Here is a 26,868-nt window from a genome sequence, read left to right as displayed (position 1 = left end):
AGTTATAGCTGAGAGAGGAGTCTTTAGGAGACGGGACAAGGATACATTAACTTCATAGAGGATTCATTAACTTCACAGTTGAAAGAATGATCAGTTTCATCTTTGATTTCTGTTGTTGCTTTCACACTTTTGTTTTTAAGTAGAGAGGAGTAAAAATGCTGGAGCCCAGCATCTCCTGAGTTCAGCCATATTGCATCGCTGGAGATCATTAAATTTCACGAGCACTGGCCCCATGTTGGGTGGCTGGAGCCAAGGCACAGTTGTTAGTCTCACAACTATGCAGGGATATGAAATTAAACTTTATTGTATGTGTGATTTAGCTCTACAGACTTCAGGCATTAGCTTGCTTATCACTCAGCAGTTATTCTTCCCTGCTGCTCCTGCTCTTGCCTAGGAACTGGCACTCCTCCTCATCCTCCTCTCCCTCTCTCTTCCTCCTTTACCCCTCCATATTGGGCTAAAATGAGAGATTCAACCACTGTCATGAAGGAACTGGTAGGAAGGGGGACCTTTGGGTCCTAGTATTCAGATAATACACTGATTATACAGGATTTGCTACACACAGGAGGGAAGGCAACTTTCCAGAGTGGTGATAAAATCTCCAGTTTCCCCAGTGGTAGCACTTGAGGTTTTCAGGGAAATTTTCTTCCAAATGCATTTTGTATTTTATACTATAATCAGTTACACTTTCTATTGCAGAGGGATTTAGTTATATTACAGCTAGACCCAAGATAGAGCAAAAGGAGCAATACAAACTGCCTAAAGCACTTGGATACTTCAATTGCACTGCTTGTGCTGTATCAACAAAGGTAACAGTGTTCAAAGACATTACAGTTACTGTCTTTTCAGCCATTCTGTTCCATTTAATGTGGCTGTATTATGCACTAATTCAATATGACATCTTTTTGCTAAAGCACCTGTAAATTTCATACAAGCTTGCACATCAAGTGGACGCAGAAATACCATTTATATTGCTCACTTGGTTCATAGAGGAAGAAGAAGTCACTGCATAAGACAGAAAACTGCAGGAGGAACACAGAATGAAGAGTCTTTCTGCATCTTCAAAAGCAGAAAAAGCCCAGTGCAGTTCATCACAGAACCCTTACCAGTCACAAAGCGTAGCACCATCCCAAGTAAAATAACTTGACGGATTAAGCCTGGGACTGTTGTATCTAATGCTGTTTATTCATATGCACATTCTGTTGTTTGCTAGTGTGAATTTGTGTAAGTACATAAAGAGGTTGCAAATGTATTTTCTTGCAACATAATTCTTTGTGGACAAACGCATTGGAGTTGTGAAGAAAAAAGCTGAGTTACAGGCTATATAGCTCCTTATTGTTTAGTGGTGTCAGTGAAAATATGTTACATATCTACCTTCTTCTTCAGTACCTGAATACATTTTTCAGACAAGATGCCTCATTTGAGTTTGCCCCTTTAGGTGTATTGACAATAAGATAGCAAACAATTTACGTAAATGAACCATTAAGCCCTGGTAGTAAACCCCACAGAAATCCACATCCTCGCGTTACCAAGAAGTGTCTCCTACTCCAGCCATGCAACATATTAAATCCGAACTATGGTGGGTGGACCTTTTCCCCTTTGCCCATCTTCTCATTAGGGGAATCTGTTCTTTTCCTGGTCTTATCTGGTCAATATTAGCCTGAAAACAAGTTAGTATTATTCATTGTAGTACAGAAAACACCAGAAAAAAAAAAAAAAGGAAAAAAAAAGAGTTTATTTGAGGAAAAAAAAGCCATTGTAAACACCTTCCTATGAGAAATCTCAGAACAATGAGTAGCCTCCAGAACAATATGCAGCACCCTCTGTCATTTACAGTCGGGTAATCCCTCAAGTACATTGTACCAAGTGCTGCACATGGCTTAGGAAGAGCAGTATGTCTTCCAAGTGGTTTATGATCCAAGAGATGAGACTGTAGAAGGACAAGTAGAAAATTAGACAGTTCAACTAAAATCCTGTTGGCATTCACAACACAAGCAAGAATAGTTGATCACAACAATCTGTCTTGTTGGAAAGCTTGTGTGTGAGTTTCCTATAGGACAGATCTTGAATTCTTTTGAATATTAGTAGCTTGTGATGCTTTCTCCAAGTAAAAATGCTGCAAAATAAAAGAATGCAAGACTTTTTTTTTTTTCCCCAAAATGAACAGAAGACCATTTTCCAGTGCATGTATTCTAAAATGCTTGCCAAAAATCTACTGTTGTGATGCTGAGTAGAGATGTAAAATAAATATTCTGGATGAGCTTACAATCATAACTAAACAGTAGATTTCATTAGACCTGAAAGTAGTTCCATTTTCACTGAGTTGGCCCCACACATCACAATCCTGCAGGACACACCTTAACTAACTTCCTTTCCAGTAGAATACTTTTCTGTAGTGATTTGCCCTGTGAACTGCTCCTGGATGCAACCTGAAGGACATCACCATACTCCTATTGTATTAGAAGGATGGATAACAGAAGAATTCATGGATTAACATAAATGAGATCATCTAATCTGATGTCATTAAAAAAATCAGCATGCGTAAACAGTCAGGCTGAAGAGAGCAGAGAGGGGTTTGGACGGTGATCCAGCAGTCAGAGCATTTGGATTCTAGAACTGGGTTGTACAGTTGTTATGACACTGACATTCATCCTTTTGCCCAGAGCTCTGCAGTTCTGCTTCTCTTTCAGAGAGAACAAGTCTGTGCAGAACCTGCTGCCATTTTCCCTGTTACCTGCATTAGAACATAGCCATTCAGTCAGCCCTTTCTCTAGGCTATAAAATTGAGTTAGTATGACTTGCGTGCATGCAAACTTTCTTCTCACATGTCAGGAAAACTCCACAACATAGGCACAGGAATTTCTACAGAGAAGAACATAAACTATTTTGCTCTCAGCAGGCAGTCTTTGATATGGCAGTGACAGAGCCCCTTATATAGTTATAGTGTTTAACCTAGTCTGTTTCTGCTGCTAAGCCAAGAACACTGAGTATTAAGAAGTGTTCTGCTTCCCAGCTCAGATATGCAAGTGTCCTATCTGTGTATCTCTAAAAGGTAGGATACAGAAGCCAACTTTTGAGTGAAGCAGGAAAAGAAAGAACTCACAAGCAGCATCTCACTTTGATGGATTATTTGGGTGCTGTTGTAGGAATTGCAGGGAAGAGACAATCTGTCAAAGGACATCCATGAGAAATAAGGAAGCTGGGCAAAAATCAAGGGTCTGGAAAGTCATTCCTGAGGCTGGAAAGTCACTAGTGTGTTTGCAGAGATCACTTCAGTGCCAAGCATTGTCAGAGTGACTTTCCTGTTTTTAAAAAAAAACCTGTGCCTAATGTGTCTTGCTAGAAGTCAGTACTCAGGAAATATTCAGAGCTGTGTCCTTCAGTAAAGCTGTCACTCTTCCAGTTTGTTTTTGTTTTTCCCTTTAGAGATGGACTACAACATTAGGAAGCTTTCTTAAATCAAACAAATTCCTACTCTTTTGAACAAAAATTGTTCAATTCCTTTCTGAGAAGTAGCCTGTTTTGAGATGGACACACAAATTATAGCCCTAGAGGTAGTAGTTCTGGGTAACTGAGAACAGAGAGTGGGAATAAAAATAGCCACATACGATTTTAATGGCAGCTCCTTCCCTGGCATACTCAGACCACCCTCACAAAGCCATTACAGATCTTACAAGTCTGTATCCACCACTATTCTAAAATCTAGGCTCTTTAAAGCCGTGTTTCTTTCCCCTTCACTGCATTTAACTTCTGATTGAAGAGCCACGTGCTGCATCTTTGCAGCATAAGATGACAGAAGGAATCCCATCTCACAAGCCATGTAGCTCTCGCTGGGGCTACCAAACCAGATGAGATTTGATAGGAGATATTTCAATAACACTATTTTATAATTGAAGTGTTTCATTGAAAGTTAATTATCCTGTGAGTTAAATTACTATCTGGTGCACTGACGTGTGAGGCAAAACAGACTTTACTCCAAGTAATCCCAACACCTTATGCTCTGTATTTTTAGTTCTTGTTATGTCCTCTGTTGTTTTTTTTTTCCAGTGATTTCATCGAAAACTTCTGATGATCCCACTTACAAGAAAAAACATGAAGCTTGGAAGTTTTTTGAAGGTAAAGATGCATCTAACTGCTGCTGGTTGCATACAAGATGTTAGCGTGGCCCAACACTGCAGTACAGCTGAAATGCTCCCATTGGGCCTGATTTTGCACACTGTGCAAACTCAGGCTGTGCCTCGGAAGGCATCCCAGAGAGTACCAGCTGCTAGAAAAATGAGAATGGAAGGTTCCAGTTCCTTATACTTTTATTACAGTCAACGCTGGAATACTCTATGCCTGGCTCATTGTGAAATACAAATGCAGACCCTTACTCAGAGCGGTGCTGGACATATCTGAAGAGGTACTCAGCACTGTGTGTTCCCACTGGCCTTAGAAATGCTTAAAGCTCCCTGGAGTTTCAAGGCAAGCAGTATTTTCTCTGTAGATTATCAAACATCTGCTCCAAGATATTTGGAAATCCAGAACGTACACTCAGCTGGGATTCCCTCCTCCTCCTCTCACTGCCAACACCAACGCAGCAGCCCGGTATTCACAGCCATGCTGCTCTGCTGCACACCAGTCTCTGCTCGCACCATTCCATGGGGAGCCTTGCTGTTTAAACCACAACTTACAGACACTATTGTTCTGTGTATGGGGGATACACTGAAAACAAAGCACAGAGCTGTAGGTCAGTGGGTCTTGTTCCAGCAGTGCTATTTTCTGCAATAACACTTGACCTCTGAAGCTTGGTTTCCTGTCTGTAAAGCAGGAAAGAAGCCAGTATACTTCGCTAAGGGCAAAGTTTGAAGACATTAATGGGTAAAGCATCCTTGAAGTGCGTTATTTAGAATTCTAGTAAAAGCAGAATAAGTCATCAAAGCCTTCTGCTTCTGAACAAAATACTCTGTCTTGATGTGCCATGGTAGAACTCCTGTCCCTTCAGGTGAGAAAGTGCTATGGAAAATGACTGAAAGCCATAAAGGGAGTCTGATGCTGTAGATTGAAAAATAAAGAAAACATATAGACAACAATTTCAAACCAGTACTGCAACCGAAAAAATAATTGCAGACTTCCTTCCTTCCTTCTTCCTCACTCAGCACTCCCACATCTCTCCCTAGTGCCACTTTTAAACAGTATTTTCTTTTTTTTTTTATTTTTAAATCAGTACAGCTGTTTAAACTGGGAAATAATCCAGCTGAAGTTGCTCTGTTTTTTGTTAGCCCCACCAAAACCAAAACAAAACCAAACCACCACCACTACAACAAGAAAATTAAACAAAGAAACCAAACCAGCTCTCTTCTTCCCAAAAGCGAGCCCTCATCAATGCACTTATTACTGTTCATGGAGACTTCATCCAAATTTTAAGCTGAGTAGGATATTGTATGAAAATTTCAGGAGAGTTAATTACTTCTGAACAGTTACCCTAATTCTTTCAGGCCATGCTCTATTTCAGTCTTGTTGACTGAAACATTTTTTGTCTTGTAAGCATGAAACATACAGCTGCAGCACTGAGCCTCCCCTGTGCTTGCCTTTCAGATCTGTATGTGTACGCAGTGTTTGTGTGCTCAATAGGAATCATCAGTGTTCTCCTTTTTACACTCGTCATTCTCTGTCAGTCACTTCTGAACAAGAGGAGATGCACAGGTGAGTAAAATATCCTTCCTTGCTGGCTGCAAAACCCATACCAAAGAGGGAGAGGGGAGAAGGAGTGTGGAGAAAATGCAGGAAAGGAAAATATTTCCTTACTTCGAATTTAAATGAAAGCTGTATATATATGTATACATGCATACATGTACATAGGTAGGAAAGACCACTTTATTACTGTCAGAAAAAAATTGGATTCCTCCACAGGTTAATTAGAACAAAGGCATTTTGCTCCCTTTGAGTAGCTATTTCACTTTAAATTTGAATTGGACTTTGCAAAACCTTTCCACTTTTCATAAACATGAGCTGGAGGTTGTTAGGACTTCCTTCAAAGGAGACTAAGTGCTGCTGCACTATTCAATTGCATTTTGACAAGATCTAGCTAAAATTGTGAAGGAATGGCTTTCTGCAGACATGTTTAGAGGGTTTCTTTTATTCCATTTCCTCATCCCTACCTGTCTGGCTGTCAACATACTTGGGAAAATGAGGGTTGTTATTAGCACTCATTTGTAGTGTGCTTTGAACCTAAAGTATCATTTTGTTATTCAGATGTGCATTTTTACTATAGTCTTCCAAGACAAAGGACTACTATTTCATTTTTTTCCCCAGAGACAGTTTTTTAAAGAGGCTAAGCCTGCCTGAAAGCAGCCCTGTTAGAATCAGAATTGCTACTTCAGATCCGCGGAGTAACCAGTGGCAGCTCTGCTTTCATTTCTGTTTCAGAATGGTGTGTTTTAGAGACCTCACATTGGCAGAATTGAAAGAACAAAGGGCCATTTCCAAACAGAAGCTCTGACAAAAAGAGTTTGGTTAGTGATTCGCCCTGTTAATGACAGAAGAGAATCATGACTCGTTGCTTCTTCAGCACATCACACGTACCACAGAGGAATATGTGAGTCAGATACACGAGGGAGAAGACACGTAAACCAGAACACTGATTTCTACAGAAGCCCTTGCCTGACCACAGCTATATTTCAGGCTGCAGGTCCGATTTCCCGGTAGTACACTCAGTACTGTAACTCAAGTTCTGTTCAAACCCAGCAATAGTGCTTGCCAAAGAGGAAGAAATAAGATCAGTGTTATTCTTCCTACCCTGTTAAGTGATGATAAAGGTTTTGTGCCAAGGGAGTACCCACAGTTAAGTGTGTTGGTCACGGTGAGTCACCTTGCAGCCACAAGCACCGATTTATCTTTTTTTTTTTTCCTCTAGCCAACATTGGGCTAGATTTTGTTTCTGCTTATGTTTATTCACTCTGGCATAAGTGAATGAGCAGCATGGAGAATATCTTTCTTCACAATGAGCCAACAGAAGCTAAATATAAAAGTAATATAGAGTACAAAAAGTATGTACAAGAGGGAAAAAGCAATTTCTTCTGAGCTGCTAAATTATTTTGTCCCTACCCTAATATCTGAAAAATAGCACACAACCAAAATTTATTTAGATTTTGAGCACTGTCCAGAAAACACTGGCAGCATTAAATGTGGTTCCAATGGAAATGTAACAATAAAATTTAGCAGATATGGACTCAGTATTCAACACCTACATATATAGCAAATATATGTATATATATACACACTCAGTATTCAACATATATAGATACATACACATATATAGCCTTTCACCCAGGGCAACCTGGTCAGATATTTTCCAGACCATTAAGCAGCAGAGAATGAAAACAGCAGTGCGGTCTCATTCATACAGTTAGAATAAGGCATCTCTCCTCAAAAAGTGTTACCTTACCTTCTTTCCATCCTTGTCACTCTGTACCCCCATCTTCCTCCAACATGGTGAAGCATAGTGAAGGCTTCCATCACCTTCCTCCTCTTTCAAGAGAAGCCTGGCTCTGCAGTTTTCCTCAAAACTACGTCAGGGGCCTAGGACAACCAAACTACCTCCTTGCCCCACCTGCTGGGTGTATTTCCATTAGGGTTTCTCTCTGACTGTCTCCAGTCACTCTCTCAGGGGAACACACCTGAAACAAAGCATGAACACACCTACAGTTCTCCTCCAATCTCCCCCCACCTTCTCTCCAAGTTCCTCACAGTTTCTCAGTCCCAACATCAGAAAAATAATCACCTACCCCAGGCAGACAGCCCTTGGGCTTTGGTAGAAGTCTGTTCTTCACAGTCCTTGGATCAAAAGATGAGAGCTTTTGCTCTAGGGCAGAATAAAGTCATGCATACCTAGCAATTGTCAAATGCATTCCAACAGTGTAAATGGTATCTCTTGATGGATCAGACCTACTGTCCTAACTGTACACCTGAAGAAGATAGCAGAGATAGATGGAAATCCTGTCTTAGCTAGCCTAGACACAGAGACTTGGCTCTGGTGTGTTAGCCCCAGTTCTCAGTGCTCTCAGTTCCCTTTTCCTTTAGGTCTGAAATACAGCCCAGAAGGGACTATGCAGCTTCCTTAGGATAGGACAGTTGAGGTAAGAAAGTGTGAAAAATTCTGTGCACAGAAGAGAGTAATTTGGTAAGAATTGAAAAAATTAAGAGACAGTGTTTGTGTGTGTCTATGTTGCATTACACAGGGTGCACCCTTTTTTTCTTTCTGAGAAATAAGTTGGCCCAGGTTAACCAGCAGAACCAGAGGCTCTCCTCCTGCCTTCCTTTCTCTGTGCTTAGCACATGACCCAGCTTGGGCAGAGCACAGAAACCACAAAGCCACAGAAGAGCATCTCAATAACCCTGGCTCCTGAAAGGCTGCAGGAGGGAAGCTGCCCTTGCTCCGGGCTACTGATTCAAAGCAGTATGAAGCAGATGGATTTAAGCAGTTCACACACATGAGCTGTCAGAGGTGGGTCTGGCTGGTCTAGACCTCCAGTTCGATCCTAGGAGGCAACCCCTGTATGCCTGAAGCTGCAGCTTAGCCTGCGTTATGAATGGCAGTGGCTCCTGTGGCAGAATGGTTTATTTTGGGCTTCTGGAAATAAATAGAGGCACCATAAGGGAAGTCTTCAAAGTAAAATTACTGGCCTGCTGTGCTTTTCCTAAGCAAGCCGTCCCTTGGCTGGGCTGACCACTGGAATGTGAGCTGCCCAGTAGTTCCACAGCAGATTGTTTCTGTTATTTGATACATTTACCTCTCCCAAACGCAGCTTTGAGACAGACAGCATTTTAATCCGCTATATACGGTGCTGATTGGCTGCTCTCCCACTGTGACCACTTGACACCTCTGAAGTCCCAGGAGCACTGGTCTACCTACAGTGTCCATTCGTAACTTACAAACTGTGTTGGTGGGAAGCCACATTTTCTCTCTTTCTTTTCTTTAACAGTGAAGCATTACCTGGTGAAATGCCCCCAGAACAGGTAAGAGATTACTGTTCTCTTTACAATAACCAAGGCACCAGTTCCTTCTTGGTTTTGCTGTATGTCAACCCTACCCAAAGCAGGTGATGGGAGCTTTAAGGCCTCTTCCAACCTAAGCCGTTCTATGATTCTTTTCTTCCATGAGTAAAGCTTTCTAAAGTGTCTGCTTTAGTGGAAAGCTTTTCCTTTACAGTTTGAATTGCCTTTTGCAGAAGCCTGCTTTGATCCTGTATGGCCTTCCAGGGTTTCCCAGCACCTCCCCAGATGTCAATGGCTTAAGCCGTCCTCCTACACAAAGCATACCACAATGTGACCAAATAAATCCTGCATACATAACTTGGACTGGGGCTCAAATCAGATTTTCTAGGCCCACACTCTGTTCCCAGCTGAAGACTCCAAGGGATGGGAAAACTCTATTTCTGTTGCAGTCATTAATCACTTTAAATAGTACTGACTGCCAAGTTTTCAATTGCACGGTGCTATAAAACTGATTTCCAACGTATGAGCTTCTTAAGATATAAACTGTGCTGGACCAGCAGTAAAAGAAAGATGACAAATATTTTTTTACAAACAAAAAAGATTAAAGAGTGATGCCTCATAATAATGGGAAAGAACAGCTGTTTCCCAGTTTTCAGTGACAAAAAACATGTGTTCCTAGCATTATAGTTTAAATCCAGAATCGCTTGGTATCACAGACGCTATTTCTCATAGTATCTTTTTAGCAAACTGATTCTGTGCCAAGTATAGCATGTCCTAGATCCTCAACTAGGGTAATTTTTAGTGCTGTCTCATGAGATAATGGCTTTATTCAATCTAACCAACACTCAGATGTAAGCAAAGTCAAAAAAAGGCTACAGAGAGTTCAGGAGAGGTCAGTACAAACTGAAGCTTTCATGTTATTCATTGAAGATCTTTGTTCTATGACCCTAACCAGCCATTGCACCACACCAAAAATGTACAGACAGCTCAGCAGTTTTCATTTCTCCCTAGAAGTGTGCTGACTTCAGGGCTTTGAAATTAAGTGTCTATGAATGTTATCAGTATCATGATTTTTGTTCTCTTTCACTCTTAGGACCTTTTATTTTTCACTCTCTACTCCAAACATGAACCATCAATTTCTTTAAACACATTAGGACTGTTCTTGTACCTAAATTTGTAAATGGTATTAGACACACTATGATCCATATCTAATGCAAAACATTTGTTTCCATTTGTTCCTAGCCAAGGGTGCACTTCAAGGCATCACAAAACCTGAATTCCAAGCAGATCTCGTATTATGGCTCATCCAGATGTGTCACTGCTGTAGGTAAACCAACTGAAAGGAAAGAGTTGCAGTTGTGTGAGCTGGCATTGGGCACTGTTCAATTCTAGCTAGGTGCCACCAGTGCACCTTCAGTGCTAAGGCCAGGCAGTGACAGTTTAGAAGTTCACAGACAATTTGAAGTGATAGAGGATATGAGAGGTGTAACATAGCCTCATCTATCTGCACTGCAGGTAGAACTTCACCTGCTATTCTCTAGAAGTATTTGCTAGCATGTCTTGGAACTTAATTCCAAACATTTGAATTCTTAATTTAAAACATTCAGACTTGGAACCCAGGTCAAACTGATGAACATATTTGCATGAGATTCCTGCCAGTCTCAAGGGTTCAGCCTAGACTAGAGAGGCTTAGCTCCAACTCCCCTAGCAATATTTCAAGTTGTGAAAGCAGTGAGAATCCAGTTTCAAAATTACACTAGTCTGGTGTCTAAGAACTGTCAGCACTCCCGCTGCAGTAATACCTAAGCATCTTAAAATATTTCATGTTTTGATATCATAATAATAGCTTCACTTAATTGTAAACTGAAGCTAAGTGATGTGAGTCCCAGGACTCACAAAATAGCCTCAGCAGAAAAGACAATTAAATCCAGATTTCCTGAGTGGAACAAAGCAAATGTTTGGGCTTTGGCTTACTATTTGACCAAGAACAAATTAAGGGAAAAAAATGAGTTAACCCAAACCCATTTATTTCCCACATTTTAAAAATAAAAAACTAAATAAAAAGCATGGTTATTTTGGGTTTTCCAAACCACTTAATTCTATTTTCTGAGGTTTTCTTTAAATATCCTCTTTCTTTAAATATCCTCCTTCTTATTATCTGCCTTGTTATTGGATCATTTTGCCAGTGTTCAGATAAAGAAACCCTCAGGAGGTGTAACTTTGAAAATGGGATTTTTTTTCCTGCCCTTTATTTATTTGTTTTGGCCTGAGCTCTCCGCCAGTCCTTCTGCCACTGTTCTTCCAGAGACAATTCAAGGTACAAAAAGCCATTCATCCCAGTGCCTTGGTCCCACACCACCAATCTGACAGTGTAGGAGCAAGTTCTGCCACACTGAACCAGAACCAAGTATCCAACTCCCAGGCACCTTCCCACACAGCCGTCTATGTGAATCCATCTGTGCTGCCCAGGGAGGTGGTGGAGTCGCCGTCCCTGCAGGTGCTCAAGAAGAGGCACTGATGGACATGTTTAGCGGGCATGGAGGTGACGAATTCATGGTTGGATGAGATGGCCTTAGTGGTCCTTTCCAACCTCTATGATAACCCTTGTCAGATCATTGACAAGAGGGAATAGCTGACCAAGACAGCCAGAGGAATAGTCCCACATCTTAAGGGTAGCAAGGCACCAAACGGGAGCAGTTTTCCAGCTCTTGACATAGTGTACTCCACAATTACCAGCCACAACCTCCAAGGAAATCACAGTCCTGGTGACACAGCTCTCAGCAGCCTTCCACAGGCTTTCTTCTCCCCAAACTCCTGTCTCTTTCTCACTCTAAAAGCTCATTAGATCCTTCAAGAAACGCAGGTGACTGTTGAAATAGAAGCTGGGAGGCCAGAGAAGGAGCTGGAGATAAAAAGTAACTTTCTTCCTTAAGGCAGAACAAGACAAGTTCACAAAGACACAGTGTTTCAGAGCCAAGGAGTGTTTTCTGAGCCTCCTTGTTTGGCTTGAGGAGCTCAGTTAGGAGACAGCAAGCACAATTACTGTCTCTTTCAGAATCAGTTAACCCTGTACAGACCTGGCACTTACAAGAAAAGTGTAGGCCATAAATACATTATTCTGTAGCTTCACATTTTCAGCAGCCAAACAGGAATAACGAATGCAATGAAGTGACACTGAGCCTTTTCATATATTGTGCTAAAAGCAGCAATATTAGAACAGTAGTATCTTTAAGCTGTACGTCTGCCTTAATGAGCAAAAACACCAAACAAAAAGTGACTTCCCTCCCCATTTTGATGCTCTCTGTCCTTTGCAGTTTGCTGTGTTTGAGCAATGGAGCTGGGCAGGACAGCTTCATTTGCTGCTGGTTTAAAACAATTTAACATCTTGATTTTAATAGAGAAACAAATGGTTGTTGTGGGATAGGTTCACAGTTATGCAGGCAGACTTTAAAATTACTTTAATGCAACCCTCAGTTTACATAATTGATGTGATTTGTTTATAAGTTATGAAAATATTTTACCTCTTAAATATTTTTTTAAGAAGTTTGGAAGAAAACTTATGCTTTAGAGTGAATACGAGGAACAGAATTCAGCAAAATCAGCAAACCAGAGGCTTTTTAATTGACACAAGCATAAATCCAGAGTGATTTCACCAATGATAGTGATATTCATTTGGATTTACAGCTGTGCAGAATTGTAATGCCTGTTATTTTGTTATTCTTGTGTGGGCAATAGATGAGACATCCCAACTTTCATTAAGACTTTGGCCCTGTTTGAATATTTAATTCTATTAATAAAAAGAGAATGTTTCATTATGCAAAAGAACCTGGAGAGGAACAGCATCTTGGGACAAATGACTTAAAATTCAGAGAATACTGTCTGTATTATTGCTGTGGAGAACCTGACAGGGTCCCACTGCGTGGTGTAATACACCAGCACAGGCCAGGACCATCCCCACAGCCATCCTGCATCACTACCATTATTGTAGATAACTTCTTGGATATAAGGAAGAAAGCTTTTACAATAACAGTGGTGAGATATTAGCACAGGTTGCCCAGAGAGATGGTAGACCAAGCCCCATCCCTGGAGACATCCAAGGTCAGGCTGGATGGGACTCTGAACACCTGATCTCACTGTAGGTGTCCCTGTTCATTGCACAGGAGTTGGACCAGGTGGGGTCCTTTCTGACTCTAACAGTTCTATGATTCTGTTTCACATTAGTTGCAAGCTAGCATGTAGTGACAGAATCAAATAATTGCAACCTGACTGCATATCCAAGCCCCTCAATATTCAAAGCAGGGTTCTATTGTCTCAGACTTTGGGACATACATTTGATACTTGGACTAGATGATCTTAGTGGCCTTTTCCAAATTCACGGCTGAAGAAACGCAAGAAATTGCAATGTCCTCTCAGAGGCTTTTCAGTATATCCCCAGGTCAGAATCCAGGTTGTTTGGTTGAGACTTCCAAAAGTGAAAGGCAGTTATGTCTTCTTGCATGAATGCACTGGCACTATTTGTCCCTGAACTGCCTTCACTTGTCCCTCTGCATTGCAGCTCAGGGGAGACTGTGACCAGTGTGACAAGCTTGTCCCCTCTGCAGCCCAAGAAGGTGAAGAAAAGGAAAGAGAAAGCAGAGCTGCCACCAGCCATCCCAGAAAAAGGTATGAGAATGGAGATGCAGAGAGAGTTCAAAACTGGGCATACCAAGGAGGGAGAGTTGTGCTTGTGGTGACAGGGCTCTGCCAGCAGTAGGTAGGGAAAGGAACTGGAGGATTTCTGTGTATTATATCACAAGTGACCAGCTCTCAAGAGCTGTGTTGACCCTGGCTTCTGCATACAAACAGCATCTTTTGCATATGAGATCTTTGAATCTTACATTTTTTTTCCCAATTCATAAGCCCAGTGCTTCATTGTAAAGTAAGTTATCTGAAATATAGCTCTTATACAAATGTAAGTGCAGGTATTTATTTACTCCCAATCCACTATACATCTCTGATTTATAAATTGTTAATGCATATGCTAAAAAATGACAGTGAATTACAGTAACTTGAAATGACCCCTTAATATTTATTTCCACAGCTCCAATACCCAATATTCCTAAGCCCAAGCTCTTGAAACCTCAAAGAAAATTGATCCTGGTAAGTAATTTTCTGTGACATTTTCTCCATATTTTTCTCTCTCAATGTGATTGCTGTAATGTTGCCAGAACTCCAGGTTCAGAAAAAGCAAGTTGGCTTAAAAATCACAATTTTTTTTTTTTTTTTTATACAGTAACACTTACTGGCACTGCTGCCTGGAAAGCTATGGGTGTCCCATCTCTGGAGACGTTCAAAGCTGGGCCCTGACCTGGCGGGGAGCACTAAACCCATGGCTGGATGATCTTTAAGATTCCTTCCAACCCAACCATTCTGTAATTCTATGACTTTATAAAGTGATGAATTATCTTGGCTCTTTTCCTTTTGAGCACTAGGTTACACTGGATTATATTTTTCCACTTTCTTGCAGTTGTTGTGCCTACAGATTTAGCTTGTTCTTAAATGAAACTTGCTATTGATTCTCACGTGCTGCTGGGAGCTGGTGCTCGAGAGAACGTCTGTTTTCAGCAGATAATAGCTGTGCTGCCTTCGTGACTTTTCAAGTCAGAAAGAGGGGGACTGGATTCTGCCCCATAGTGGTGCAAGTCAGCAATAGCTGAAGGGATGAAATGTATGTTTGCAGCTCGTAATAAAGTAGAAGAAATCTTAGATCTGCTTTCTAGTGGGCGTGACTTTCTGTTTATAAACACCTGTGGATATTTGCTAGCCAAATCAGCTAGATGAGCAGGTGTAACATAGCTGCACCTGGCCCAGACAGCTGGGGTAGCAGAGACAGCTTTATAGCAGTTATTTCAGCTGCATCTATGGCCAGGCCTCTGCAGGGCTCCCTATGGACTCAATAGACTGAGGTGAGTTGGAGCAGGAGCCCAGCTCTACATTTTTGGGGATACTTTCTCCCTTTGCTGGCAATGGAGAGGGTGATTAACTCCCTGACTTCAGCACTTGGGTGGATGTGGGTGCCTAAAGTTATGTTGTGTGAGTAACCCAAATGCCTCTGCAATGGGCTCACTTTCAGGTGAGGATTGGGAGCCTTCCCACCAATTGTCACAGAATGTTCCCTGCCCTTTTATGCATGGTCAGGGCACAGCCTGGCTACCTTGGCACAAGGCATTTTTTTAATCCTCAAAAATCTCTCAGATTTTAAACTTTCCATCCCTTTTGGGGTGAAAAAAAATTGCCATCCTGCCAAATGTCTGCAGGATAAGAGATTGCTTTCCTTCCAGCTGTAATGATTGCACAGCTGGTGTCAGTAGTGGGCCTTCTTTCCACAGATGGCATAGAGCTGGAATGAGAGACTCAAACTATGGAGGTTTCAGGGCTTCTTCTTGCAGCTTCCCTGTACAGCCCAAGGAAGTTCCACACCAGGAGAATGTTCCAGAAAACCTAAGCAAACAAGCTTGAGTATAAGGAAGCATTACAAAATAATTCCAGTGTTTTGGGAAAAATTTTGTAATAACCTAAATACTGGCAGAATTATTTCCAGAGGACATGTGCTTTTGGTTTCTTGAAAGATGTTTATAATAAACCAGCAAATTTCTTTTGTTGTTAACATGCTAGAGTGGATTGCAGTATAATTTTACAAGAATACAATAACCTGGATAAAATATGGACATAATCTCAATGAAAATTAAAAACAAAAAGAGAAAACCTAATATCATGTTCAATTGCACAGCTTTGAGTAAAGCCTTTTAAAAACTCTGCTTATGTCATATTGCTTTTGCTTTAGCCAGAACAACAATTCTATGCTCCCCTTGTTGCAAAAACATTCCCCATCAGTGTCATTCTCTATTAAGATCAGTGAGAAATGTGTACAGATCAGAGGAAATAGAGATGATGAACTGCAAAAAGGGATGGGTTTTATAGCGTGCAAGAAGCCCAGAGAGTCATTAGGAAGAAGAAAATTCTAGAGGCCCACAAATTCTTCTCTCTAAGGAAGATTCAGCTACAGCCTTAAGTACATAGGCCTTTGAGTTGGTAGCTACAAATCTTGTACTTCTTCAACCAAATTTTCTGGTAAACCTTTCATTGCCTCCTAGAGGTTAGTTGTTATAGTCCAAGAATTTCAGGTGCTGAACATAGAAATGGAAAGGTTTTCACAAACATTTGCACCACCGAACATAGGAGTTGTTGTGAGATTCACTGGAGCTAATGGAAAGAACTTGGTTTCAAGTTATACCAAATACCGCAAACTTGAGTAAAAATTTTATTGACTTCATCTCCTTTATATAAAATTATAAGGAAAGGAAAGTCTGTGCAGGTAAGGCAGAATCCAGGAAATATTCCTGATTCTGCCACTGACGAGTCAGATTGTCATCCCACTTTGTAAACAAATGAGTCCATGTTACAAATGATGCCTATGGTCCTAGTTCCTTCGATACGCTATAAACGTAAAGCACACGGTCCATAGGAGTTGGCTTCTACTGCTTCTGCGTTGATAAGTTGTTACTGGAGGGCATCTGAGTTCTGTTAATCACAGGACACATATTGGTCCTGTTTGTATTCTAAAGCAGAGAGCTTCCAGTGACTGTATTTGAGCTATCTGTAAGAAGCACCTCTATCTACAGCCCATACAGTGCAGACAGCATTGTTTATCCTGGCAGGGGCCAAATCAAATGGGAAGCTCAGAATTTTTATTTTCCAGCTTTGAAAAATCCCATCCTTATTTTCCATTGCAGGCTAAGTGCTGACAGTGTGCTGCATGCCAGTCAGTGTATGTCAGGACAGTCCCTGCACAGAAAGCGCTGACTCTGCAGCGAGCAGTGTGTCTGAAAGCCTGCCGTTTGCTAGCAACTCATCTAGGCACAGCTGTCCTGATTCTGCTGTGTCTGCAAGGCAGAAGGGAGTTGTTTTGAACACGAACTCACGTTTGACACCTGTGGAACTGAGAAGGCCACATTTCGCTCTCATTGTCCACATGTGTTCAGTCAAATTAAGCTTATTTCGCATTTAGCTCAGTGTTCTATATATGTGTATAATTCCAAATCAAGGAATGAAGAAAGGCGCTCCTAGAGCTGCCCAGAAGCTGAATGTTCCTTCACCTGAAAAATCATTTTGACTTTTAGGTTTCAGGAGTATGTTTGCCAGTGTACAATTAACCAACTAGACCCACTGCATATCTAAAGCGGTGACTTTGGTGTCCTTTTGCGAAAGGGTCTGGCTGTGCAAGTGCATGATCTGCACAGAATTGCTTCAGGGAGCACTGAAACATACATAGAGAAGCTCCTTTTGCTTTTTGCATGCAGACAAATTTGTGCATCCAAGCTGTTATCCTACAACTTCAGCCTCACAGGAATACAGGAACAAATTTTCCCAGTGCAAGGTTATTATGCACGATTAACAGTTTTTTTTCCTCCCCTCTTTTTCATCTTACAATTAGGCAGTACATTATTCAAAACCAGTCTTATGCTGTGTTCAGCATGCCAGCTAGGAAAAATGGGCTCATCATTTTTTGTGCAACAAGTAGAACTCCTGATAAGTCTCAACACGATCTTTTCTTTCTTAAACAAAAGGCAAATGAAATACTGCTCAGTAACCTCTAGGACTCCGGATCAGAGAACTATCATGTCTCTCATCCTCGTGCATGATTTTAAATTAAAAGCCATCCTCTGCTAGAGGTTGTTTCCTCCACAACATGTAACAGTCTGTGATTTAAGATCCCAGTTTCTCAAGGTATTATTTATCTCCACAGACTTCAAGTAACATTGTGCATGATATACAAAGAAAAATTGAACTTTTTTTTCCTCAACTCCCTATGATCCTTGAATATTTCCATCCAGTCCACATAATTTATTTCTCTACCAGATGATGTCTCTTCAGCTGTCTCTCATTAAGGTGTGAGTTGTCCATTTCTTCATGAATATCATTTATATTGTCAGGTTGAAACTCAGAACAAGTCATATTCAAAACTGTTGAGTTATGTCTACTTTCACATTCAGGTCCCACATTGCTACCTTTACCCTAAGAAAGAACAGGTTATGTAAATACAGAAAAACTCTTGCTGGAATTGTGCTGAGATTTGTGTATTTACAAAATCCTACAGTGGATGATTTTTATGTGATAACACCTTTGGAACACTAATCATGTCTCACCAGAAAAATCCTTAAGCCTTTTTGAAGGACTAAGAGAAATCAGCCTGATCTCCAGCGGTGTTCGGAATCAAGAAATAACTCTGTGTAACACATACAACAAAATAATATGTGGCATAAAGTATTAGCAAAGGGAAAGACTCTTCTGCAAAAGCTGTTGAAACAGTCAGGACAAACCTCTGCCAGGTACATTAACTCTATTAATGAAGAAAGATGAACTATCTCCCTATAGATACCACTAGCTTTATGTCTATGGGATTCTGTTTCTTTAAAATAAATGTTTCAATGGGACTTAGTGAATCATGTTTGTTTCTGACTTTGCTATCATAACTTCTGTGGGATTCAAAAGCAAAATTTAGATGTGGTGCTGTAAGAGGGCTCACAAATTGTTGTGGAAGTTGTTTCCAGTGACGAAGCCGCTTCTAGAGATTAAAAACCAGGCATCTTAGTGGAAAGAAGCCATCATTTTTTTAATTTGATAGTGCCACTAAAAGACATACTTCCCACTCCATGATTTTCCAGTGTCAGATTTCTGGGCCTTGGCACAGAGAGCACAATGGCTCCCTTGATACTGCAGAACTCCTACTGGCCAGCAGTTGCATTTCTGAGAGATAATTCAACTCACAGATCTAGCTTCAGCTTCTCACAAAGGTCTGTAGAAGTCATTTTTTAAGTCCGCCTCTGTTCGGTGATAATCCAATTTGATCAATAAGCAAAATTTTCTTAACCTCATCTCTTGTTAAATTCATTCTGCATCACATCCCAAACAAGTCCTTCACATGCGATTATGTGGAGACAGGATTCTAAGGCAAATGTCTGAAGCAGTAGTCAATGATGTACTTAAGACTAGTGAATTGGGAAGTGAGACCTTGCCTGCTTACTTTTGTTGTAAACTAGAATCAATAGGGTATCAATATTATTTTTTAAATTAGAAACTTACAATCTATGATTTGTTTTGCTGTTTTCACAATGACTGATAAGGTGATGAAACAGTGAGGCTCTAAGTGCAAGCTGGCAGCAGTTGTTTTTCACAGAATCATAGAATAAGCTTAGGTTGGAAGGGACCTCAAATATCACCTAGTTCCAACCCACCAGACTTGTTTTCCAAACAAGTTAAAATTACGAGGTTAGTATTTGCTTGTTTTCTCTATACCTATTTCTGAATTTGAGTAGAAGTAGTCTTAGTTAAAACTTAAAAAATTCAGTCTGACATTGCTCACAGTAAACATCTTTGATGCTGCCATTAAACAACCCAGCTGAACTTAAGAAGAACAAAATTGACCTATCTGGTCATAATCAGGACATAATCAGAGTAATTTTCATTAAAATCTCAACTCATAAAGGTTTTTTCTATGCATTTTTGTGCTGGACAAACTCAACAAAATTGTGCATACACATACTGTAGCTTTTTTTAAATAGTTACGTGTAGGACTTCACAGATTGTCTTTTTGAAAAAATGTTCCTATAACTGAACTCTTTCAAATAGTTGCCCAAAGAAAGGCTGTGACTGAAATAAATAAAAATTAAAACTGCAAGTGATTTTGTATTTGCTAGAGGATACACTGGAAAATGATGACTCTCTTCCTAACGTATTTCTGCAAAGGGTGCGATTCCAAGACAAGAACAAAACAGATGAACAAGATAAAGGCCGCATCTAGAAATGTCACTTTGGAACAGATCTCTATTTAAAGAAATAATTTCAATATAATTTTAGAACAATAATGTAATATTTCAGGAAAAAAAGACATTGTAGCCATAGAAATCTCAATGACTTCGTAGGTGGAGAGCCAGGATGGAAAGAGAGAGGTGAACAGTCAGTCATTCCCTGCCTCTCGCTCTTCTGTCCAAATGTCAGTCCCACTTCAAACATCAGTTACTGAAAGTCACACTGTTGTTCCAAAAAGGAGGGGGTGGCAGGATTCCAGGCTTACATTGCCAAATGAGAGATGAAATCACAGAATTAGTTTTCTTTTTCTACCTGCTCAAAAGAAAATAATTGTGTTTGGACAAACAAACCACCAAAATTGAATTAAATATGTGGTTGATAAATGAAGTATGGAAGAACGCGTGGAGAAACAACCCTGGCTACCATAGGTACTCTAAAGTAGCGTTGGCTTCCATGTGCAGTTATTACACATCCTTTGCTGAAAACTCTATACACTTCACAATTTTGAACCTCCTGTGTGTTTCCTCATATTTTCAATCAAATTATTACATACTAGAAATATGCATAAGGGAAATTATTCTACACATTTTATGGTGTGCTGTTCCTTGTAGCAGTAATTGAAGTACCTTTTCCACTTATGAAAGTACTAATTTTATTTGGTTTTATTGCTTTTCTAGATGTAATTATTTATTTAGTGTGTTTTGGCTTTATTAAATTATGCTTACTATAGGAACATCATAAAAATGTATGAAAACAACACATCAGCCACTACTGCCCAATGACCTGTTTTGGGGAATCTAGTGTTATTTTTCATATCCAAACATAATAGAATAAAGTAAGAATAAAGAGATAATCTACACTGGAAAACAATGCAATTTTGAGATAATACAATAAAACACCTGGACAATATGATTTCATAAATCTTAGTTCTGAAATTTACATGAGTTGGGCGTTGATGTGGCTATTTTAGGACATGCTGCATTTTCTAAATGGAAACATAACATAAAATGCAATTAAACAATGAAAGAGGAAAGCATATACAGATTTAGTATGCCCTCAGCAACTTATTTCTACAGCACAATGAAAACATTTCCACTTCAAAAATGTATTGGATTGGTCTTTGGAAAAGTGGAGTTTTAATCTAACAATGAACAACAGCTTGTTTGTAATGTTTTATCAGATTCTTTTTTAGGAACCTTCATATGTTTGCAACATATCATTCTATTCAGGGTCAGAGGTGACTCCCACTAAAGCCAACAGCAAAACTCCCAGTAACTTCAAACAGAGGCTAGATCTACTAAGCTACACCAAGAACAAAACCTTCAGTGTTTGCATTAGTTACTGTGATGTCCACCATCAACCTAGCTCACTTTCAACTGAATAGACAGGCAGGTATAGTTTTGAGGTCTGTAAAGGAATACTAAACAAAAAAGGCAAAAACAATTGCCTATCTAACCCTGAGGTTAGATACTTTCATGCCAGAAGGAGGAGAAATGTAATTAATCACAGCAGATGACTAAGAGCTTTTTTAACTCTTTAACCCATAGCATGGATGCCTTTCTGACCTTTTAAGTCACTCCCAATATGTGATCAAAAAGGCTTCCTTTCTGTGCTATTTATGAGATCCAGTTGCAGTCCATACAATGTTCTTTTATATTATTGCACCAGAAAAATCCACAAAAGGAGGAAATTTTGTGAAGTCAGTAGAGAAGCATTCAGTAGCAAATAAGAAGCAGAAGTTGAGATCAAGTAAGGCTACCCTTGCAAGGTAGGGGAAGACCATATGAAGAACCAAGTGCAAATATTAGAATCCTGTAGAAGGCCTTTACTCACACGCACAGATCAGCTGACTGCAGCAATAGCACTTGCAATAGCAGCTGCACAGAGTATTTCAGTATCAGATCTACAGAGGAGAATTAAGATTAAATTCATGCAGGAAAACCATAAGCTGATCCACCCAGAGGGAAACAATCTGAAACAAAGAGTGTGAGCAACTGTCAGGGCACAATGAAAGGATTCCAGGAAAGCACAAAAGACAGGAAGTGAGGGAGCAGGGGGACTGCTTTCAGAGAATATTCAATATTTATTTTGAATATTATCTTAGTCAGAAGATAATATAGTAATTATTCAAACACTTCTAAAGGAAACAGGAATCGTGTATTAAGTCAGAAAGGACAAAATAGCAGTAACCAAAATGTAAAGGAATCTTGGTTCGGGAAAACATTTTTTTGTGTATGTTTTTTTTCCCCATTATAATGCTTGAATGGGGGGAACTTTATGAATTTTGAGTCAGTTTTCAGTTTGCAGCTGGAGAGCCTTTCCTGGTCTCAGAGATACTTTCCTATGAGGTATAGTTTTGCGACTGCAACAAACTACATGGCTGCTTTTTTTAATTGTCCTTCTCAGTCTTCAACATGAGAACACCAGAGTCTTTGCACTTAACCCTTTTCTGAGGAATGCAGACTAACTTTCCATGGACAAACTGGAGCTGGGTTGAAATCCAAAGCTCAGATACAACCTGAAAGCAACTCCTTTGTTTGTGGCTATAACTGGTGAGGCACAAAAGTTACTTTTATTTCCTCTATTAGCTACATTTAGTACAGAGTAAATTTGTTGGCAGCAGAGTAGAACAAGCACGCTTGAGAGAAGAAGTACACTCTATTCAATTGGATACTTAAAGTGATTTTTACATTCAGTGATAATGGAATTATAACTAATTTGTTGTTTGTCTCCTAGCCAAAAATCGCTGAAGAGAATTTAACATATGCTGAACTTGAACTTATGAAGCCGATTCAGGAGGCCAAAGGCATTTCCAGTACAACAGTCTACGCACAGATACTCTTTGAGGAGAACAAGCTGTAACAGTTCATGCCTATATAACTGTCCTTTGTGTTCTATTTAATTCTTGCTGTGCTGTTTATTTATAAAGACCATACAAATGTCCATATTTTTTTATTGACATTCATGTGCTTTTGTATTTCTATATGACTTTTAAACAAAACGTAGTTGGAAGTAATCACAGAATGAGCAGCTGATTGACAAGTGACATCCCAGAGACACCCTTGCAGCGTTTGCCCCCTCCATTTTACAGAGAATGAAGCTCCACTTGGACATTTTCAGTGCTAATCTTCATTCCTTCTTTGGCATTAATGTGACAACTCTAGCTGCAAACATGGACATCTGAGCCACCTCAGAAATACCAGCAGCAGGATCAGAGCACATCAGCTTCCTCCACCAAAGAAAGACCACTGACCAGAAGTTCATCAAATTTCTGCTGTTCATCACATCAGAAAAATATTAATTCAGTAAAACTGAGATTTTTTTTCCATAGAAAATGGATATCTAGAATTAATTTTTCTGCCTTCCCCCAGCTCATAGTAGTTATCAAAATTTTGGTTTCTGTATTTCCAACTTCCCTTTCTATGTACCCTTCTTAGGTACTTCCAATCAAACACTTCAAAATAATCCAAAGGAAACATTCTTTGTTAAACCATACCAATCTGAGGAAAAATATTTATAGTTTGGGAATATTTTCCAGGATTTGATGCTTTTATAGTTCTGGTTGAGAATAGGAAAAAGCTGATAGTATGAAACTTCCCAAGAACCAGGACACTGGTTTTGGCCTTCCTGTAGGGTGGTGCTCCTAAACCTGCAAAAGTTGCCTCCCGTGGCCTATTAGCAAGCTGCTGCTGTGAAAGGAAAATCACAGATCATCTCCTTTAGCACAGAGCAAACTCTGTAATACCCTGCTTACTTACCTTGGAGTTGTTTCTCTGGAAAGGCAATGGCTTGGGAGGTAGGAAACTAGGCTGCACAAATGCTCTTCTTGCTTCCCCTCTTTCTAGCTGAAAGGGATTCTTCCTTTTCCTATGATATCCACTGATGAAAATTGGTTATTCTCTGGCATGCCAGTCATGAAAGGACTGGTGTTTTCAAGCTCCTGAATTTGCAATGCTCTGTCTACACTCATGGTTGGGGTTGAACACCCGGCTCCTTTCTGCTGTTGGAAGCTTTAATCCTTGAGTAACTGCAGAGTTAACAGGGACATAAAAGCATGGGTTCTTTAGCCCACTCTCAGGCCTGGATGTCTAATGTTCAGCATATGCCAGGTGCTCTCTAGGCATACATAAGGCAGAGGCAGCCTCCTGATGGGCATTCATTCAGCAGCTTGTGGGTTTTTGAGTAGCACTGGTGGGCCACGTGCTTTGAAATTTAATCAAGTTTATCCAGGTATCTTCTTCCTTCACAGGTCAGGTCTTCACAGTGACACAGTAAGTTCATGCCAGGGCTCAGAGCACAGCTGGGAACCCTCATGCTGCTGTTAGCACTTGGGAACAGAGTGCAATAGCAGCACTTCAGGGAGGAGCATGTGACAGAGAAGAGCAGTCTTTGGATGACATTAACTGCTTTAACTTCATGATATTAACTGCTTTTAGACTTTTCTTGAATGGGGATAGAGATTACGTTTCATACATAAACTGTTACCTTGCAGCCAGATTGAGTAAATGTAAAATGCAGCCACCTGTTTCCATGCTAGTTGAAAACTTCTCTCATAAGAGAAGAATTCAAGATTTGTCAGGCTGGCCTTTGTGTACAGTACTAATCCCACCCCTGGCTTCTCATTGAAGTGGTTCTTTCCAAACTAATGCCAGCTTTTATTAATAGGTTTATTGCTAGCAATTATTTGCATTTTTTATGTTTGGGTTCATGAGCTGTCAAGGATGTTTGTTTTGCCTTCTCATTACCTCAGGAATTTAATCACCCACCAAAACAACATGGCATCATTCCTTATTCACTCATGAGCTCTCAATTCATTGACCAAAAAAACCTGGTGCTTAAAGAATCATTAAACATTCAGGGGATACATTCCGTAACATTCACAGTCTGAATATTCAGAGAGGAGAGCTGTAAGGAAAGCATTGGAAAGTTACAGGGCTTATTAGTATTTTTAATTCCAAAAGAATTACAAGCCTAGCACATTACTAATTTGGTCACTTAATTGCAAAAACTACACAAGTTTGGTATATAAACATTGCTTTTATATTCAAGTGGCCATTATATCCATTGTTCAGACAAGTCCTCTACTGTATGCTTATGCCCAGTATTTTAATGAATACCATTCTTTGTGTATTAATATATATATATTCTTGTTTATGTTTCATATCTAATTCCCCAAAATAATAGTTAATTGAGCTAAATAAATTACCTTTTTTGTTGAGATAATTTCTCCCAGTCTGTGTAGGATTTATTGTTTTTAGAGAATGATATGAATAAAATTATTTGTCAAAATGCAAGGCACAAGATGATCTCAGTAGGTGAGAACTGAATTTTTCATTCTGCAGAAAATTCCATGATTTTTAAATGTTTTCCATTTGTGACTGATGTAAATCACGGCAGAATCCTGGCAGCTGAGTCAAGAGAGGTTGGAAACACTATTTAGGATAACACCTGTCTTCATGAGCAGATATCTCCTAAGCTGCTTCTTGCACAATATTCATCCAGATTTACTAGTATGAGATCATTTTACTGGAGAAAGTAAAACATTATCCTTCCCCTTGCAAGTAATTGTGCATTTCTATGTTTCAAAGCAATTCAATACTACAGAGAAGAAACTTTCATCGAGTATAACCTAGTAGAAATACAGAATAAAATGGATTTAGCTCCTAACAGGAAATGCAAGGTAGAGTTCACTCCGACCTAACTCCATCATGCTTAAGCAGAATAGCAGCAGAGCTGAATGTGGTCCACCTTTTTTTTTTTTAGCGACAGGAACTCCCATGAAGATTCTTAAGACCTTATTTAACAGTGGTTGAAATCTGCTGAGTCACACAATTTTGGTTACTCCTTCTGGTGTCATTGGTAAAACACAGCCCAGTGTTGAAATTTTAACAAATACAGCTCTATTAGCTTCAGACCAATTTAGTGTCAGATTGTTAAATGTTAATGTACTGCACTCTATAGCTGTAAACAGAATTAGAGATGTGTACAGCTTTGGTTAAATGTGCCTTGTTCCCCCACATTAAATTTTATTACCAGAATCCTCCACCAGCAAATAGGAGTAAATCATATTAGTGTTGCAGGCTGTGTGGGAGTTGATTTTGCAGCCCAAGGAAGGGGAGTTTTTATCACTCTTTATTACAACTTTCTAATGGTAGGTGTGGTTGGAATGTCATTATCTCTGTAATTACAAGCAAATTATTTGTTTTAGAACAACAGTAACAGAATAGTGGAGTTCTCTTCTTTAAGAAGTTCAAACAACTTATATCCTTAGCCAGGGTTTGGCCAAGTTCTGCTGGCATAGCTGGACTCAGATCAGCTGAAATTTTATTTGATCTTTTATACATAGTCACAGTCTGTTGATTTTTTATTTAGAGATCTTTTCCAAATCAAAACTGGTAAGCAACATCATAGTGCAACGATCATTTTGGCTGTCACAGTCTAAACTGCCAGGGTGAAACATATAATCCCTAAATTCTACTAGATAATGGTTGTTCTTTTGAGTTTCCTCTGCTAATCTGAAATATCCTCATTTGCTGTGCTTTGTTCCACATTTAGTATGTCTCAATTTTATTACCCTACTTGGGAGGTAGAGTAGATGGAAAAGCTGCATATAAGTTGAAGACTCCAAGTTTGAATTATTCCTTTCAGAAAGGAGAAAATAAAGATGGAGGTGATTGTGAGATGCCAGCTAGTCCATCATTTGATCTAAAGGTTGGATTAACTCAGTCTGACTTAATCTGACTTGCTGTGTTACAGGCTGGTCTCACCTGTTCTCAAAAACTCAAAGCGATAGGATTCCATGTTCTCCTCACAGCCCTAATCACTCCATGCCATTGCTCCAACTCATGAATCCCAAACATCCCCTCTCAGAGCTGCCTCAACTCTTTCAGCAAATTGGCAGCTATTGTGTATTGCACATTCTGCTCAGAGGCTAAACAAAGCACCATGCTCTACTGACTGCAACAATAGGTAGGGCAAGAACCCTACCTCTCCTGCCATCATATTATGTTAACTTTCTTGCTCCTCATCAACATTGCTGTTTTC

At 39.8% G+C, this 26,868-nt stretch overlaps 1 protein-coding gene across 1 annotated transcript in view; it reads left to right on the top strand.

The window, feature by feature from the left end:
- Positions 1–25,042, top strand: part of VSTM4 (V-set and transmembrane domain containing 4) — a 32,190-nt gene extending 7,148 nt beyond the window's left edge. Inside the window, exons 3-8 of the mRNA XM_042863225.1 lie at positions 4,048–4,116; positions 5,578–5,685; positions 8,964–8,997; positions 13,532–13,638; positions 14,057–14,115; positions 22,561–25,042. Coding sequence (XP_042719159.1) covers positions 4,048–4,116; positions 5,578–5,685; positions 8,964–8,997; positions 13,532–13,638; positions 14,057–14,115; positions 22,561–22,686 — 503 coding nt within the window. The 3' untranslated portion in view covers positions 22,687–25,042. The remainder of the gene's footprint in view (positions 1–4,047; positions 4,117–5,577; positions 5,686–8,963; positions 8,998–13,531; positions 13,639–14,056; positions 14,116–22,560) is intronic.
- The last annotated feature ends 1,826 nt before the right edge of the window (positions 25,043–26,868 follow it).

This window comes from Lagopus leucura, unplaced genomic scaffold, assembly GCF_019238085.1.
Source record: "Lagopus leucura isolate 7727_CA_CO unplaced genomic scaffold, USGS_WTPT01 Super-Scaffold_739, whole genome shotgun sequence".
In the NCBI taxonomy this organism is placed as follows: domain Eukaryota; kingdom Metazoa; phylum Chordata; class Aves; order Galliformes; family Phasianidae; genus Lagopus; species Lagopus leucura.
This window is presented reverse-complemented; position numbering and strand designations above follow the sequence as displayed.